The 17,240-nt window shown below is 44.6% G+C and overlaps 1 protein-coding gene across 5 annotated transcripts in view; it reads left to right on the top strand.

Annotated features, from left to right (window-relative positions):
- FYCO1 (FYVE and coiled-coil domain autophagy adaptor 1) overlaps positions 1–12,976 on the top strand; it is a 55,257-nt gene extending 42,281 nt beyond the window's left edge. For 3 of the 5 annotated variants that reach the window (XM_054189990.1, XM_054189987.1, XM_054189988.1), the window contains 4 exons: positions 5,082–5,177; positions 7,095–7,305; positions 8,598–8,707; positions 9,153–12,976. In XM_054189990.1, the coding sequence (XP_054045965.1) occupies positions 5,082–5,177; positions 7,095–7,305; positions 8,598–8,707; positions 9,153–9,228 (493 nt within the window). In that variant the 3' untranslated portion in view covers positions 9,229–12,976. Of the gene's footprint in view, positions 1–4,357; positions 4,437–5,081; positions 5,178–7,094; positions 7,306–8,597; positions 8,708–9,152 lie in introns of those variants that run through there. The other 2 variants (XM_054189991.1, XM_054189989.1) reach the window with 2 other exon arrangements.
- Positions 12,977–17,240: the final 4,264 nt, after the last annotated feature.

Below are 17,240 nucleotides of genomic sequence, written 5' to 3'. Positions count from 1 at the left end.
TAAGCTATGTGGTGGCATATGTACCCTAAACCAGTGTGAATGTCTGCCTTGAGAAAAGATAAAGGTCCCACTGTGTTGCAGAGGGCCAGCAATCGGCCCTTTCTGCCAGTGACGCTCATTTAAATTCCCTAAAGCAGTGTTCAGAGTCGCTTTTGAAGGGTCTTAATCATGCATTTATGGAGAGCTTATTGAGCTACTCTGTCAGCCTAGTTCACAGTGACCTTGTTGCAACTGCTGTTCCTCAGTCACCAGAGATGCTTCTTTTCAGACTGTATGGGCAGAGATGGCCTTCCCATGGAGACCAGTACCCTCCCAACATCCATTTGCCCTTATCCATACACAAGGAACCCTGGGGTCACTTCTGTGTAACTTCTCATAAACTCTATACAAAAGACAACTGCAGTATCAGCAGTATTCAGCCCTTTATCATGCAGCTGGGATCACAAGAAACTCAGAGATAATTTATTTCAGCTTGCTAGCCTAACTATGATTTGACCTATTTCCTCCTTTTTTCATAAACTGTGCTTCCGTAAAATATTTTTTGATGGCCTGCTTGAAGAAGCCCTCTCCGGCACAGGAATGGTGAGGACTGCTGCTGCTGCGTGTGTCTGCATACAGGCAGCTGTCTTAAGACTGAACGGCCTTCCTCGGTTTGCCTGCAGGAGACCCGCTACAGCATGAGTAAATTACCACCGTAACCTTGGAATTATGGTAAAAATAGAGGCGGGCCATGTGAGTTTATCTCAGGTTGAGGGCTGAGAGACTAGCTGTTACTTGTGGACGAGTCAGCCTGAAGAACGTTTAATTGCACAGTTGTGAAGCCCCCTTGGTGCAGAAAACGCACCAGCTGCAGGAAACCTGCAGGCCCTGGGATGGAGCAGCCTCTGCAGAGGTACAGGGTGGGCAGCAGCTCTGCTGAAAGGGCCTGGGGCTCTTGGGGGATAATGGTGTAAACCTAAGCCAGAAACTGCCTTTGCTATGCCTCTCCTGTAATTCTGCCTCCATTTCCCTGTAATATCCTCTAAAGAACTGTGCAAAGAGAAAATTCTAAGGTATCTATGAAAAAAAAACCAGCTCATTTTGGGGAGCAAATACCTGACAACTGAAAAAAGCTAGGGTTACCCATAAACCTGGCTGTAGCCTTGGTGACCTACAGACTGCGCAGTATTTAGGATCTTTGGGGCAGCAGCTTGGCAGTATTTCTAGTGTTGATTCTGATAGTCATCTGTTTGCTGCCTCCTGCTGGGGAGGGGACTTGAAAGCACCCTGGTAATCCCAAATTACTTGTTTTGAAACCTGTTACCTGAACTTCATGCAAATGCAGCATTTGACTGATGACTGAAAGCCGTCTGCATCTCAGAGCCTTTGCCAGATCTCTTCCAATACTAAAAAAAATCTCAAAAGATTTTGCATGTTGTCTTTTGGAGCACAGAAATATCCCTTTGTCATGATTGTTTCCCTAGCTTGCTTTCTCTGTATGCACCAGTTGCCTCTGGTCTTACAGATAGAGTGTAACTACTTTTAAGGCAGGACAGTTCTTTTGTGTTTTGGGATGGGGTTTTTTCACACAGGATGTAGCATAGTTAAATCCTACATTTTATTCTGAGAAATGGCTGGGATTTCCTATGTACCAATACGTGGGCCTCCCACAACACATAGTGGTGGATCTTCATGTCCATCCATTTTTTTTTTCATCAGCTGTGTACATGATGTTTTCCCATCCTTACATATGTCAGGGTCCTTCTGTGACCATTCCATCCCTCTCCCACCCATACATACTCCTTCATGCAAGATACTTTCTCCTACCCTGTTAAAAACTCAAGAAGCTCTGTGTACCCCATGCTCCATCCCAAATCATGCCTCTCTTCTTGCCCACACCAACGGCTGTCTGTGCATCCTTTCTTCTGATCCTTTGCCATCCTCTTTCTTTTTTTCTTTCTTTTTTTGGGGCTGGAGACAAAGTCTGATAACTATGTTAGGGTGCCTGGGATGCGTACTGACCCGCTGGGTAACAGGAGGCCTGAGGAATCATTTGTGCGCTCCAACATATCGCCTTCAGTTGGTTCTTGGCATGAGATATTTGCAGAGGTCTTTGCTGGACTAAGCAGCTGTATGGGGCTCTGTGCATCTTCCGCTCTGTTTCAGGTTTCTGGCTTTCATACATTTCGGTAAGGTTCTGGCCCTGGACAACTGAAGTTGTCTTCAGAAATCATTGTGCTGCTGACAGGCAGATGGCTTATGGGATTTCACTGCTCAGCCACATGAAGCCAACACCTCAGATGCATACCTACAGCTTCCAGAGCTCAGGTACTTCTGAAAGCAGAAAATTAACGAGGGCAGAGTTGAACCAGCTTTTTTAAGGTTTGAATTCTGAAAGGAGCTTCTTATTTCTAACTCCTGAAGCCAATTGTGGTGCTGTTCACGACAGTATTTCAGTATCATTTGCAAGAAATGCTTTCCATATGTAAGAAAAGCCACACTGTACATCCAGCTGAGGGACAATGACCAACAGCAGATGCTTGAGGAAGAACATAAGAACAGGACAAGCATGAAGTCATACTGCGAAATATCTGACCAGCCTCTGACAGTCTGTGTCTCAAGGACTTGCTGAGTCAGAGTTGTTCTCTTCTTGTTCTAGTGTCTTTTTCATGCTTCAGTTCTTCCTGCTTTTCGGCCCAACTTCCCTTCACTTTTAAAAGAAATCAAGAGAAACAGTCTGGATTTTAATACATGAGGGTGCATATTCCTAAATTGGGGACCTGGCAGGCTGCTGCAGAAACGTGCTTAATGCTGCCACCTAGTGTGAATAGGTCATACAAGAATAAATTCTCTTGTCAGGGGGCAAGAGCTCCACCAGTTAAATCGTGACACTGTTTCTTGTAGTTTCCACACGTGCTCCTAGACCTAAGTTGAGACCATTGCACTCAATGGGATATCAGAAAGAGAAGGAGGATTTGCTGTGTGATTGTAATGCACTCGAATTTAAGAGACAAAGTAGGAGACTTAGTGCTCCCTTAGCCTACAGTGACTAGGTGCGGTGAATTTATTGCTTAGAGCAGCCAAGTGGCAAGCTAACCACCTAACCATATGTTAGATTGCAGGAGCAGCAGAAATAAAGAAGATAATGTGTTACAGGAGAACATGAAATATTTATTGGTCCTGGGATTTAATTTACATTTCAGGGTCCCAAATGAAAGGTGAAAATAATGGATTAATAAAAAGGAACTCTAATGGCACTGCGTAATAAATCATAGTTTGTCACTTCTGAGAAGCCCGTAGTCCTGCGGTTCTCTTGGTCTGTATGAATTCTAGGCTGTGAAATGAAGGCTGTGTACCTATCATGATGGGAAGGGAGAGTTCTGTGGATCACAGCATGAAGTCAGTTGCTGTTCACACTGCGCAAGCAAAATATATCTATAGAATTACAAGCTATAACTTATTTTTCTAATAATTTTTATTGGAATAATTTTTCTTGTCTAATTGCATTAAGATAGGTAGATAACAATGACTGTATCACTTTGTAGCACTTCCTAAGTATTTGCATAGATGTTGTATTAACATTTATGGACCAACATGTATTATGTCATTCCTACATTTCCGTGGGCAGGTGATGTTTGGTTATAGCTCAGGTTTTGGCACTTATTCACAGTTTTGAGTTTTCCCTGCAGCTCACAGCTGTCTCCTTAAGGTTTTAACAGTAGTGGTATGACTCTGAAGAAGTCAAAAGTTGCCCAAGAGGCTACAGGAATAAGAGAGCATGAATTCTGCAGATAAAAGTGCTTTATGAGTTCAGGAAACATGTAGACAGTGGGTGCAGTTTAATTTGCAGTCATAACAGTAAATACTTCCTGGTTCCAATCAATAGTGTCACCCCACTAAACTCACACATGGTTGCATGTGCTGACACAGTATATTCAGATGCTGCTAATGAGCAGCTGAAGGTGCTGTTGCCTGGAGACGTTTTCTCCTGCTCTTCTACTCAGCAATGCTGCTTGTAGAGCAAGGTCCTGTAAGATTTAAAAGAAAATGTTAAACTGTGCATTGGCTTTGGGAACTGGTCTACAGAATGTGTGGCAATTATGCCTTTGCTACATGATTACACTTCATGGTTCAGAAGCACATATAAGTGATATTATATTTTATTAGATTCCACTGGTTTTTGAAAGGAACCGGTTGGCTCCCTATATATAAGAGTCCTTGGCATTTTTCTGGGAATGGCAGCCTAATTGTCTCAATTATCAACCTGATGAGATGCAGAGAAGCGAAGTAAGTATCAGTTAGAGGAACTCCAACTTACTTGGAAACTAACGGCATTTGTTTACTGACTCTCAAATTCGTTCTTCTCTCTGTGTCCCAGCCCTGTAATTCATAGCTGGTGCTACTCCAGTGTTCACCCAGAGCATGTACCCTTTTTGAGGTAAGGAGTGGATGGCAGGTTCTTCCATCTGCTTCCTCTGCTCTCCTGGACACATCATGGTGGGGCAGAGGCATCCTGCTTTGTCATCCTGTAACAGCTTTTTCGGTGTATTTGTGTTTGGATCATCCAGTATTTCTTGTATGAAAAGAAGATACATGGTAGAGCTTCTACAGTGATAAAATATGTTTTGTGTACCATTGTCAGAGTAAGGAACTGGATAATATGTTTGCAAAACACCCCACAGATTAAATCCAGGGCAAATGTCATATCCCCGTGCAAGCTTTGTTTAAGGGACATGTCTAGACTGTTTTGCTTGTGTCTGCCCTCCTTCAAGTTTTCCACCTGCCAGGGAATATTTAAAACCTGACAGCGTCTCAATAGGGAATTTATCTTAAGACTGTTGAAGAGATGTTCTGGGCGTATGATTTCCTCTTAGCTCAGGAAAACAGGATGGGAACAGTTTTATGTTTGTGCACAGTGGTTGACAAAACCACTGCAGTTTCGCCCAGATAGTTTTGTCACTAGAATGCACAAAATAAGAATTATACAATTTGGCATCATGACTATCAAAATGTTTCCGTTTTGGGAAGACATCAGCATGCAGATGGTATTTGACCACATACTACTCAGAGAATCATGTCTCTCCTTTCTTTTCTTGTCTTAGAAACAGCACGTGTAATTCTTCAACCTTTGATGAATCGGAAGAGTGGCAAGTTGCTCAAGATGCTGAGATATGCTTGTTGAAGTCTGGAGAAATCATGTAAGCAGAACAGTTTCATTACTACAAGGCTGAAAGAATAAAGGCTGAGCGCAGATAATCAGCTATGTGAGCACAAGTCTTGCAGGCTCCTGGAAGAGCTGATCGCTTGTGTCCACAGTAGAATTTGGTCTGAGGAGAAGCAGAGAGTATAGCTCAACTACGCAGAACAGCAGTAATGAGACAGGTCCTCTCTTTTCAGTCCTGCAAAACTCTAGTGCCAGTTGGGGAATAAGAAGGAAAGACTTGGGTTCACATCACATCGGAAAACCTTCCTTCCTGTTCTTATTGCAGGAGGTGCTGTGAACAGGAAGGGGGCTTAGAGAGAAGGCTGTGTAGTTCTTGTAGTCTCTGGAAGAAACTGCAAGGGAAAGTCAGGGCGTGCAGTGCTAGTTAGACATTTGTCATGGCCTTTTGGAGCATGTATCTATTATTTATTGGTGGCCTTACAGAAACTGTCTTGCCTGCTCTGGTTGATATGTGCCATAGCATAAGATGTTCAGCTGAGCCTCTGCTCAACCTCTGTGAAGTGTGTGCACACAATTGTTGGCATGTATCGTGCTCTGAAATTAGTAGTTACGTGCAGTAGCAGTACAGCAGTAGCAGTACAGAATGTCACTTGCACAGCCAAGAAGAGAATCTAACATATGAAAATGCCTGTGACTTGTAGGAATTCCCCTCTGCTCACTCTCCCCTTAAGCCTAGCTTTGAAATTTTGGCTTAGTTACAGGGAAGGTTTTAAACTTTGGACTGCAGGGAGATAAATTAGTCCATGTTTCAACCTTGTTGCTGCTGTTCAGAGAACCAGGAAAATGAAGCAGTAACTAAAATCAGAGCTGGCTATAGGGCAAAACCAAGAGTAAGTTTATTAAAATCAAAAATCACCTGAGACACCCCAGTAGTTACTTCAGCTAAGAGAAAAAAGTAACAAGGTAAGCAAAACTTAATATAAAGCTTCCTTTCTGGCCAGAGTATAATAGTTATCATAATAAATCAGCTGTGATCCCTAACCACTGTGTAGTCATGGTTGGAAACTGAACTCCTCCTTACTCTAGGACAGCAAATCATCATGGTGACTGTGTGACGTCTTCTGGTAAATGTGTTGATTTGTTTATAGCTGCTGACAAACAAATCACAGTTACGATTTGCAAACAATTTATTTGGACTAAAGAGTGGTATGTTAAATTAATTTTAGTGAGGGTAATGTAGGTGAGATCTACAGCTCTTAGAAATTACAGGTTTCCCCTGAAGAAAGCAAGCAGCATTCTCCTGTTTAAGGGCCTCACTCTCTGCAGTCTGAAAGAGGTGTCAGAATGAGGTAAGTTAATATAATGCATCAGGACTCAGGATCATTTAGGTGCTAAAAGAACTTCCTTTTTAATTGGAAGTCATTTGAGTCAACTTTGATGCAGCTTGCTTGGGTAAAACAGACCAAGCTGTAGCATTGGGTGCTTCAGAGATCTAGACAGAGATGCTGTTCACGTTCTATCCATCTGTCCCCTCTGTACTCCTGATCCCTATTTCCTGTACAAATGATATCTAGGAAGGTGAATAAATTAGATGACTCTTTTTTGTTTAAATTTTCTTTCGAAAAGAACAGTAGAGGGCAGCAGACTCTTTTGTTTTATCGTAGTAACTCTAAAAAGCTTTATTCAAGCAATAGATTTTTCTAGTTGGAATGAAATAAATAAGTGAGTAATATCGACATTTGCCAGAGCAGTGAAATTGCTTGCTATTAGTCATCTTCTCTGTAGTTCTTCCCTCCAGCCAAGGCTGAATTTTCCTGCATCTTATGGACCTGTCGCAAAGTTGCTATGGAGTCTGCCTCAAATAAATGGAAAATAAAAAGCAATGGTTATTGTTTCTGTCTGAGTAATTAGATTGGATCTCTTCACAGAATTTTATTTTTCTCCCTCACAGGATCAAATTACCCCTTACAGTGGAAGAGATCTTAAATTTTGGGGAAAGCAACAGAGAGCTGTTCATTAAATCCAGCACCTACAGTATCATTCCCATCACTGTTACAGAGATGGGGCTAACAATTAGCTGGATCTTTTCATCAGACCCTAAAAGCATATCCTTCAGCGTTGTCTACCAAGAATCAGAAGACACACCACTGGATCAATGCAAAGTAAGGCCTTTGTTCCCTTACTACCTTATAGATTGTAGTACGCTACAGTCAGCCGCCTAGAGGAGTCAGCAAGTGTAGCTAGGAGGCCTCCACAAGAGTGCCAGTTGCTGTTGCATTAAGGACTTGTTTCTCCAATTAAGCTACAGTTCTCCTGAAGGCAGAGCTACATCTTTAATTGTTTAATGTTGCCTGCAAAAGTTGAGTTGAAAAGCACTGTGGCTTCTATTGGTCGCATCTGAAATTCACCCACTATCATTAAGCAAAAATAAAAGTCCAAGCCTGCAAAATTAATCTTTTTTCTCCCCTCAATATTACTTAATTTGTAAGCTGCTTAGGACTGATCTTGCCAGGCTCTTAAGCAGAATCCACAAGGAGACAGATAAAAGGATTGGGTTACCTGCGTTTCTTACAGTGAAGCATATATTGAAGTGCCTTGATGGTGTGCAGAATCGCTTTGCCAGTGCCCAAGGTACCATTTTTTATATGCGCTGTCCATAGTTCATGAGGATTATGGATTAAGTGAATTGATGTTACTCAGCTAATTGCAAAGTTTTAATGAAGACAAGGCAGCTGTTTGTTTAACCCACCGTGGTAGGGGGAGCTCTAAGGCTGTGATTTCACTGGGGGAGTAAGACATTTATATAGCATGCGCTAATTCGCTCCACGGTGACTAACTGCGTGTAAAATCTCTTTCTTTTTTTCTTAATCTGAAAGCCAAATGAAGAGTGAATGTTGCTTCAGTCTTGATATATCTATTTGATATAACTTTGGGTTTTATAAGGTCGTCCTTGATCTACGTCAGCTGCTGTTCTGACAACTGTTTTAAAGCAAGATAGATGGTTACACACCCTTTTGCTGTAAGCTTAGATAAACAAAATTTGCTGAGAAAGCTTCTTTTATAGTACAGAGAGTATAAAAGCATATATTGAAAGACATAGTTAGCTAAATCTTGCTCTTGGATGTATTTGTGTAGATTTAATGTAGCACTGCTGATGTTAGTAAAGTTGCTTAGATTAAGATTCAAAAGATCGGGATTTGATCCTGTCTCTAAAGCAGAGATTTATAGCCATAGCTTAATGCGGTAAAGAGGTTATCAAAGGAAAACAGATGTCTTACTGTGAGATTTCAGTTTGGGTGAATTTTTAATGCTAATCAGTGAAAATAAATAGTTTTGCCGGCACATATGCGCTTTGGGAGTTTCAAGACGGCTCAAGTCTAAATATTTTTCTGAAGGCAAATGTCAATTTATAGGGCAAATAGCAAGTTTCATTTTGATTTGCATTGAATTCCAGGTTCTTATTCCTATGACCCGCTGCAACTCTCATAAGGAAACTATCAGAGGACAGGTGAAAGTCAGAAACTCTGGAATCTACACCCTGATATTTGACAACACATTCTCTAGGTAGGTCCTAGCTGGGTGTAAAAGGTGAAATAAGCGTGGGTTTACAGACTATGGAATTGATCGGATGTACCCTTGTTCCGCCATTCAGAAGTAGGCATGAGAAATTGGTCCTGGCTTGCCAAAAGATCTTCAGCTCGAGTTTTGGCTCATGTTCTTGTTTAGGTTTTTTTCTGCCCCCGTAGCAGAATTCCGCTTTTCTGTCTCGACCTCTGGGAAGGTAAACAGATGTAAGCAAGTCATTTGTGACTCTTTCCAAGACAGTTTAGTCAGGATTGTCGTCCTGTTAACAACAGACCTGGCAGCCCTTGCGCAGGCATACTTCCTCTTAACACCAGTCAGTTGTTTTGCCTCAGTATAACCTGAAAGACTGAATACACTTTTAAGGCTTCCTGCCTACTTGACTTCAGCTAATGTGATCATCTTGCTCTCTTTTTTTCCTTGACAGATTTATCTCAAAAAGAGTGTTTTATCACTTGGCTGTCGAGCGACCTGTCATCTATGATGGAAGTGATCTTCCATAGCCTTGACTACACTGTGTTATTTTTAAGTAATTTTTTAAGAAAAGCTATTATTTATGTACATGTAAGCATTATGATTACCACTGTGTTTGAAGACTTTGAAACTATGCAATAGGTATTATGCACTTAGAGAACATGTATACACTAAAAACCGGAAGCCTTTTTAGGAACACTAATGGTTCTGTACTGTGTACAGATTGCTGAAAAGCCATGTTGTTTGATTTAACAGGTCAATAATAACCAAATTTTTTTCAGTGGGGAGAAAAATAAGTGTGGGGGATGTCAAAATGCAAACTGAAATTCTCTACTGAAAATGGAATTACTTCTCTTCCAAAAATATCCTTCAAAAGGAAATCTAAAGAAAAATGTATATTTTTGTTGACCTCTTCACTGAGGAGTAAACATAACCATTTCTGTTCTGCTCCAATGCTCTTACAGTCAGAACAACATCTATGCAATACTTCAGTCTTCACAGGCACATATTGTAATCCATCTAGAATTTTTTATCTTTTCCAAGTTTTATAAACGGCGAACATAGGGGTTTTTTACATTTTGGGCTAAGATTTGCTAAGTCTTAACCGGCTTTCACAAATGCTTTGTTACTGAATACCAGTTACAAAACTGTACAACACAAAGCAGCACCTCCTTTTGCTTTTCCTCACCGTACTCTGTAAGTTGGTTCACTGAAACCAGCTCTTACGGTGAGTACCAGCGGCAGAATCAGGAGTATAATCTGTAGAATGGAGTACTACACACTGTGTGATATTAGGAAGAAGAGCATTCCTTTTTCCTGCTCTAGCACCTTAGTCATCAGCATTCAGAGGAAAGCACAGTTTCTGGGGAGGTCAGCAGTCTCTCACTCTCTAGACCACGTGGAAGATAGCAATAATGTTGGAATCGGTCTCAAAAAGTCCATCCAAAACAGAATGCATATCCAGCCCTGGTGAGCTCTCTACCCGGTGTTAGTGTATTCTGCCCCTTTCCTAACCCGTCAGTTGCCCTCGCCAACTGCTAACTTTCCATCTCAGGTTTGGGGACAGAGCTGGCTGTATACGCTGCCTTTTAAGGGAAGACAAAATTTCCATGCAAACAGTCTGCTTTCTATATAGAATTTCAACTTTTTGTCGAAATATCTGAAAGCGGATTTTTTCTGTTTAAAACTCCTGTCATCTGATGGAAAGGCAAAACGTTTGGCAGGAGAAAGGAGAAAAGCTCCTTCTCCCCACCAGCCCTCCTCAATATTTCAGGTGTGTCTGATTTCTCATGTTATTGGTCTCCCAAGGAGACCTCGGACAGACCTGGAAGACTTTAGTGCAGCGATTGGTAGAAGACCAGCACAGCCCGCCAGGAACCGTGTGGGCTCTTGGTGGCAGCTGTAGCTGGTCAACAGGGGTCATGGCGGGAGACAGAAAGTAAGATATGAGGGGAAAGAAGAAAAAAAAGGGCAAGAACAAGCCAGAGCAAATGATTTAGGGGAGGGGGAAGGGGCAAACTTGTAAAAACAAGGGCAGGCAATTGGAGGGATCAGCTTGAACAGGGAAGGAAGTCAGGAGAGTCCAGCTGGTGTTTATCCATAACCTGTAAGGGATCTCCTACACCAGAAGGCTGGTTGTTTAAAAGATGGAGATCACGAGACAATTGTTGGACATTTACATACTGGCAGCTGAGGCAGAGGGAAATTTCTAATCATAGGAAAGAAAAGAATACTGCCGATAAAGCTAAAGGTTGCTGATCATTCATTCCGGTTGTTAACAATGTAGAAATACTGTGATCTTGAAAAAGATTGTGAAAAAAAAACGACTACTTTTCATGGAACACATAGATTTTAGGCATCTGGCTCATCGATACCTTTCCCTTCCCTTCAGATGCCCCTTCCCAGCGTTGGTGGCGTGCTCCCCAGCCTCTGCCAGGCAGAGGGGTCGGTGGGAGGTGCAACCTGGTTTGCTGCCCCTGCTGAGGGAACAGGCTGCAAGGCAGCTGAACCCTCACCTGCCTGCGTGCATGAAAATGAGATGGGCAAGAGACCGAAGCTGGCAATAAACAGGCAATACAATGGCACACGGATCAGTTCATGAATTATGGCGTATTTCAGTGTTGAAGCTACGTTTTATATTTAATTAGGCAAGAAGAGATTATTTATTGCTTAAAAATGGAGTACTGTGAACCATATGCTATGCAATTTCACCGAGCTGTTACTGAAGTCTGATGCAGTTTTCCTTTAAGCTTTTAGGTGTGGTTTTTAAAAGTATTTTGCTGTTGTTTTACGTAGAATACTAATCTTCCTAGGATATCTTTCTTAAAAAGCCAAATGTAAGGTAAAGGGACACTGTCAAATATCTTAGGCCAAAATATGTCATCTCTGCTCAGAAGTATTTGAAATATCTCCATTCAAAAGTATATGATAGACTTGCCTCTGGATTTCCTCTTTGCATACCAGTTCTTAACATTTTTTCATCCTGTGGCACTTTTAAGCCACTCATGTAACTTTTGCAGTAATTGGCCCTATCTAGTAAGCCAGATTTTTCCCAACAAGTCTTCCACATAGACAGTGCCAAAGCTGGCTGAAACCACTGCATCTGTGGGGTTTTTTGATCATTTGAGTCTTTGTGGTACCTTTTCTTCAGGTTTTCCTGCCCTGTAAGAGTAGGTTTGTGACTTTTTTACTCTCTGAAAGAGGACTAAGAGTGGAAGTCAGAACGTGTAATTTAAAGATGAGAAGGTTTGCTTCTAACCAAGGAGAGTACGTAGGAAGGAGAAAAAGTTTCAAAAGAGGAAATACTCAAAGTGGTAAGGTACAACAAATGGACAGGAGTGCAACTGTTCAAATCAACTGTTCACGAACAGGAATCCCATCATGTCACCTAGAAGAGGCAGTGTCTTCCACCTCAGAGGCGGTGCAGAGAAGACAGTAAAGAACCTGTCATTAGTACCGACCTTTTGGTTGAATGTCCCTGACGGTTTATTACTGGAGACCCAGAAACCCAATAAAGGACTTCGCACAAGTGCAGGTTTGTGCGAGAAATGATTTTGTTCAAGCACCTTATACTCCCATTCACAATGCTCACAGGAGCTGTGCCAGGGATGCTGGTAAATCTGCTTACCTTCAGATTCTCCGGTCATTTTTTTAATTACGCCTTTTATTAACTCACAATGCCCAGCAATGCAGTTAAGAGAAAATAAATATTTGAAATTGAGCGTGAAATTGATTTAAGAGGGTGTCACATTCCTGGGTCAAAGAGAGTCTACCTTGTGGTCCGCAGTTGGGTGTTTTCCCTGGATGCTGGAGCAATGGAGGATAATATTTTTTGTTATGCAGAGGTTCATGTGAAGGAAAGAACATAGTTGCTTTAAGAAACCGCCAGTGTTCCTTTACTCAATGTTACTCAATGTTGCTATATGAAAAATCACTGAGATGTATGGCACCAGAGCGTACCACGTTACAAAATAGCAAAGCTACAAAAGCCTGACTTTGCTCCTTTTTTAAAATTGAAATTGCACTATAGTTTTAATTATGCTCAATCCCTGAGATTGTAAGTTGTTCAGAAGCATCTTTTGGTCTTAACTGCCAAAGAATTGCAAACCCCATTCACATCAAACTTCACGCTCCAGATGGGGGGAAAAAGAGGTTTATGTGTACCAGCGTCTGTACAGTTACAGAGATGTAGACGGTTGTGTACTGGAATGTTTCTTGATGCTTTTTTTTTCCTTTTTTAACCTCAGGAATTAAAAAAATAAAATTCTATATCGTTGAGAGTGTGTGTCCCTTTTCTGCCTCATAGAGATGGCTTTGTCTGGAAGACAAATCAGATGATTGTATGATCTGCTTCCAAGCAGGAAAAGATATTAGACAATAAGGAAAACAGAAAATAGTTTGTCATACTGGTGGAGAAAGGCCACGTCTGGACAGTACAACAGAGCAAAAACAAAGGCACCGCAAGGACAACAATTGCAGTCACTGTTGTCCACGACACCAAGCGGCGCTGTCCTCCAGCTCTGGGCTCCCATCTGGTTTTCCCAGGCCGGTACGCTGGGGTTGCGTTGCACAGCTGTGGGAAGGAAAGGGGAGCCCTGTGTGAGTTGGGGGACTCTTCACCTGTCACCTCTGAGTTTGCATCTGCAGTCCCAGCCCTGGGGCACGTGGTAAACGCATAGGGTCTTCTCAGCTGCTGGGGCCATCCAAACGTGATCAGGAGGACAACAGGCCATGTCACGCCCTGTCATTGCTTCTTTTGTCGATTCTTTCTATTTCCTCGCAGGAGTTTCCTGCTGGGGTGGAGGCTGCAGCGCTTCCTATCCCCATGCTCCAGCAGGAGCACCAGCCCCAGCTCCACGCTCAGAGGCTTCTCTTTAGGACAGAGTCTCCAGCTCTGAAGCCCAGCCCACAGTGCAAGGGACCTGCAACACACCTGTAAGCCACCGTACCTTGCTGTACCACAGCTCTGCCGGGGAGGCGGGTAGCTGTTGAAAGCCTTTGTGTACATCTCTGGTAATCCATGTTCAGCCATACTGGCCAAAATCTCCTCCCTTCTTTGGTGCCAGGGACAAGGCTCTCCCAGCCCCAGTGCTGCCTTAGGTAGGGTCTTAACCCACCCTAAGAATTGGCCTTGGCACATCCAGTACGACATTCTGCTGTGGGGACCATGTGAAGCTGCCGCGGGACAGCAGTATCCTCTCCGTTAGCCCTTGAAATGTCACAGGGGTGCTCTGAAGTCCAAATACGAGGTCCAGGAAGCTTGGAAAAAACAGGCAGCACTCAGGGGAGCTGGGATGAGGTGTCTGGTCAGTTAGATGATGGATAATTGATCCAGATCATACTTGGAGATGGTGGGTTTGCACATACTGAACTCAGATTGGTGGGTTTGGGATGACTACACCTGGGATACTTTATCTACCGTCGCTACAGTGATGCTTGCAGCGCCCGTTGCTGTTCTTTCACACTTTTCCATTGTTTTTCTGCTCTCTGGAAGAGGCACTTCTATAAAGCCTGTTTCAGGCAGGAGCAGGCATCACACCATGTTCAGTTTTGGGCCCCTCACCACAAGAAAGACACTGAAGTGCTGGAACGCGTCCAGAGAAGGGCAACAAAGCTGGTGAGGGGTCTAGAGCACAAGTCTTACAAGGAGCGGCTGAGGGAGCTGGGGTGGTTTAGCCTGGAGAAAAGGAGGCCGAGGGGAGACCTTATCGCTCTCTGCAACTACCTGAAAGGAGGTTGTAGTGAGGTGGGGGGTTGGTCTCTTCTCCCAAGTGACAAGCGGCAGGAAAAGAGGAAATGGCCTCAAGTTGTGCCAGGGCAGGTTTAGACTGGATATTAGGAAAAATTTATTCACTGAAAGGGTTGTCAAGCACTGGAACAGGCTGCCCAGGGAAGTGGTTGAGTCACCATCCCTGGAGGTTTTTCCAAGACCTGTAGATGTGGTGCTGAGGGACATGGCTTAGTTGGACTTGGCAAGGCTAGGTTAAAAGTTATACTTGATGATCTTAAGGGTCTCTTCCAACCAAAACAATTCTATGATTCTATCTATGATCAGTTAGGCGAGTTTGCCTGCAGAGAGTGAAAGTTTCTCATCGTCTCTCCTAACTTCCTCTCCCTGTACCACAAGCAGGCTGGCGCCATGCTACGTGACTGCCTGCACCGCGGTCACAGCCACCTCTGAGCCCTTCACCGTAGCAAAGCGAGGACAAACCAAAGCTGCTGCTGTGGCTGTCCCCGCTACGGCGCAGCACCCAGCTTTTGCATAGCTTGGGGGTGTTAGGCCAGCGGGCAGGTCTGGCCCAGTTCCCACCAGGGTGAAATCTGGGGCGCTGGCACAGTTCTGGCTCTCAGAAGTCTGAGGTGATGTCTAGGAGTTGAAGGGTCTCGGGGTTATGACGCAACGCTCAGGGCAGAGACAAGACCAGCTGCTCTTTCAAAGAAAAGGGACAACAGAGGAGTTTGTTGCCAGTTTTGCAACGCAAAACTGGTAACATCTGGGGAAAAATGGCCTTAAAGATAGTGGAGAGGAGCCATGGAAGATCTCAGGCCTTTCCCAGAACTTCTCAGCGACTGTCCGGCTGGAGCTGTGGGTAAGGCGCAGGCAATGTCCCACGTCCCATGGGAGGTGTGAGGGGCCGTGGGGCTGAGGAGGCAACGCCCCTTGCCTTTGGGGAAACCTGCCGTGTGGGGAGACAGCATCAGCTGGAGGCTGGGGACAACCTCAGCAGGCATGAGAGGGATTTTGGTGGGATAAATCCAGCTAAAACCTCAGGGCAGAGGAACAGAGGAGCCCTGGGAGGTCTTGGCTGCAAGGAGCTGTGCTGCTGAAGGACAGAGGCCCCCGGCAGATGGAGGAGGGGGCAATGGCAGCAGACGCCTCCATGACCGAGTCCCTGCTGTGTGGTGGCCAGCAGTGAGGGACCCTGCCAGGGATGAGGCTGCAGCTGGAGGCGGCGAGTTTGGGGGGTGCCGGCAGCCTGGGAAGCCACCAGCAGCTGCCAGACCTCAGGCAGCCCCAGCGGGACAGAACCCACGAGGGAAAACCCACCCCAAGCTGGGGAATCTGGCCCCCCCGGCTCCCCCGGCAAAGAGGCGAGGAACAGCCTGACTCAGAGCGGGATGTGTGTGACCCGGGGATGACCCTGTCGCCCCAAACTGCTGAAAGTTCATCGCTGCCATTTCACCTCCGTCAACAGTTTCGCTTGCCGACCAAGCATGAAAATTCCCCACCGCGTTTTGCAGGGCGGAGAAGCTTTTGCCTTCTCTGAGAAGGCCCTAAAATTCAAGTTCCCGGGGCCGGCAGGATGCCGTGTAGGGAAGAGATGCTCGAGGGCACCCGGCAGGATGGCGGGTCGGTGTCAGCTAAGGTTTGCACACTTGTTTGTTTGTTTGTTTGTTTGCACAGCTTGAGGGCTCCTTTGGGGCTGGGAGGACCCGCTGGGTAGGAGCACCATTGCCCCATCCCCAGGAAGGGGTGGTGGGGCTCAGCTGCCGCAGGGAAGCCTCTGCCCCCATCGTGCTCCATCCTCCCACACCCTCTGAAACCCACCCTCACTTCCTCACCCAAAACTGCACCCCACCCATCGCCTCAGGAGCCAAAACCCACTCCGGCCCCCGTGGTGTCCTCAGCTGCGGCTTCCACACCCCAAGGGTTAAAGCACGGGATAAACCCTGTTAGCAAAGTTTTCCTTTGGCCTTTTTCGGGAGGGGTAAATCCCGTCATTGGAAAGAGGTTATGGGTACGGATCCAAACCTGGGAAGGACGCGCGGGCAAGAAACAACCGGTTCACCCCTCGCTGTATGTGGCAGTGCCTTTATTTAACAGAATCTCAGCTTCCGTTCGCACTGAGCTCAACACAAAACACAAAGAACCCCCAAAGCCTCCTTACACGTATAGTAAAAAATACATACATATTTCACCATTTTTTTCTCGAAGGAAAAGTTAAAAAAAATTTAAAAAAAATCCTAACAAACATATGTGAAACTAGAACCCTGTCTGCTTAGATATTAGATATTAATATATGCCTACATATTAGCTAGAAAAGCAGTGCCAAACCTTGCAGAAAACCCGTGTTTATCGACACGCTTTAATGATTAATGCGCAATGAAAAGCACTTTCTTCCTGCAAGAAATAATCACCAGGAGGTAAACCGGGTCAAATATGATTATTTAAAAGAAAGCCCCCTGAGCACTACAACTTGCGGTTGAAGGCTGGGAGGTGCACGCTCCGGCCAGGCAGGACAGGGGACGCCGTGTTGCCGGGAGAGGTCGAGTGAGGGGGAATGGCCACGCGGTGCCCTGTGGCCTCGGGCACCATTACGGTACCAGCACCATCACGCCAAAAACCTTATGGAAGCTGCGGGGTGCATCACAGCACATCGCTTTGGGGAACCACTGCCTTCACCATCCTGAAGTCTCAATCCGTATTTCATTAACATTGGGCTTGACACTTAATTACTCTCTGTCTTACTGGCCCTGGGCTAAATATGTTTTCTCACCATTAGCAAACGCATAACCCGCAGTCTGTTGAACCATGGTTTTG

This window comes from Rissa tridactyla, chromosome 2, assembly GCF_028500815.1.
Source record: "Rissa tridactyla isolate bRisTri1 chromosome 2, bRisTri1.patW.cur.20221130, whole genome shotgun sequence".
In the NCBI taxonomy this organism is placed as follows: domain Eukaryota; kingdom Metazoa; phylum Chordata; class Aves; order Charadriiformes; family Laridae; genus Rissa; species Rissa tridactyla.
This window is presented reverse-complemented; position numbering and strand designations above follow the sequence as displayed.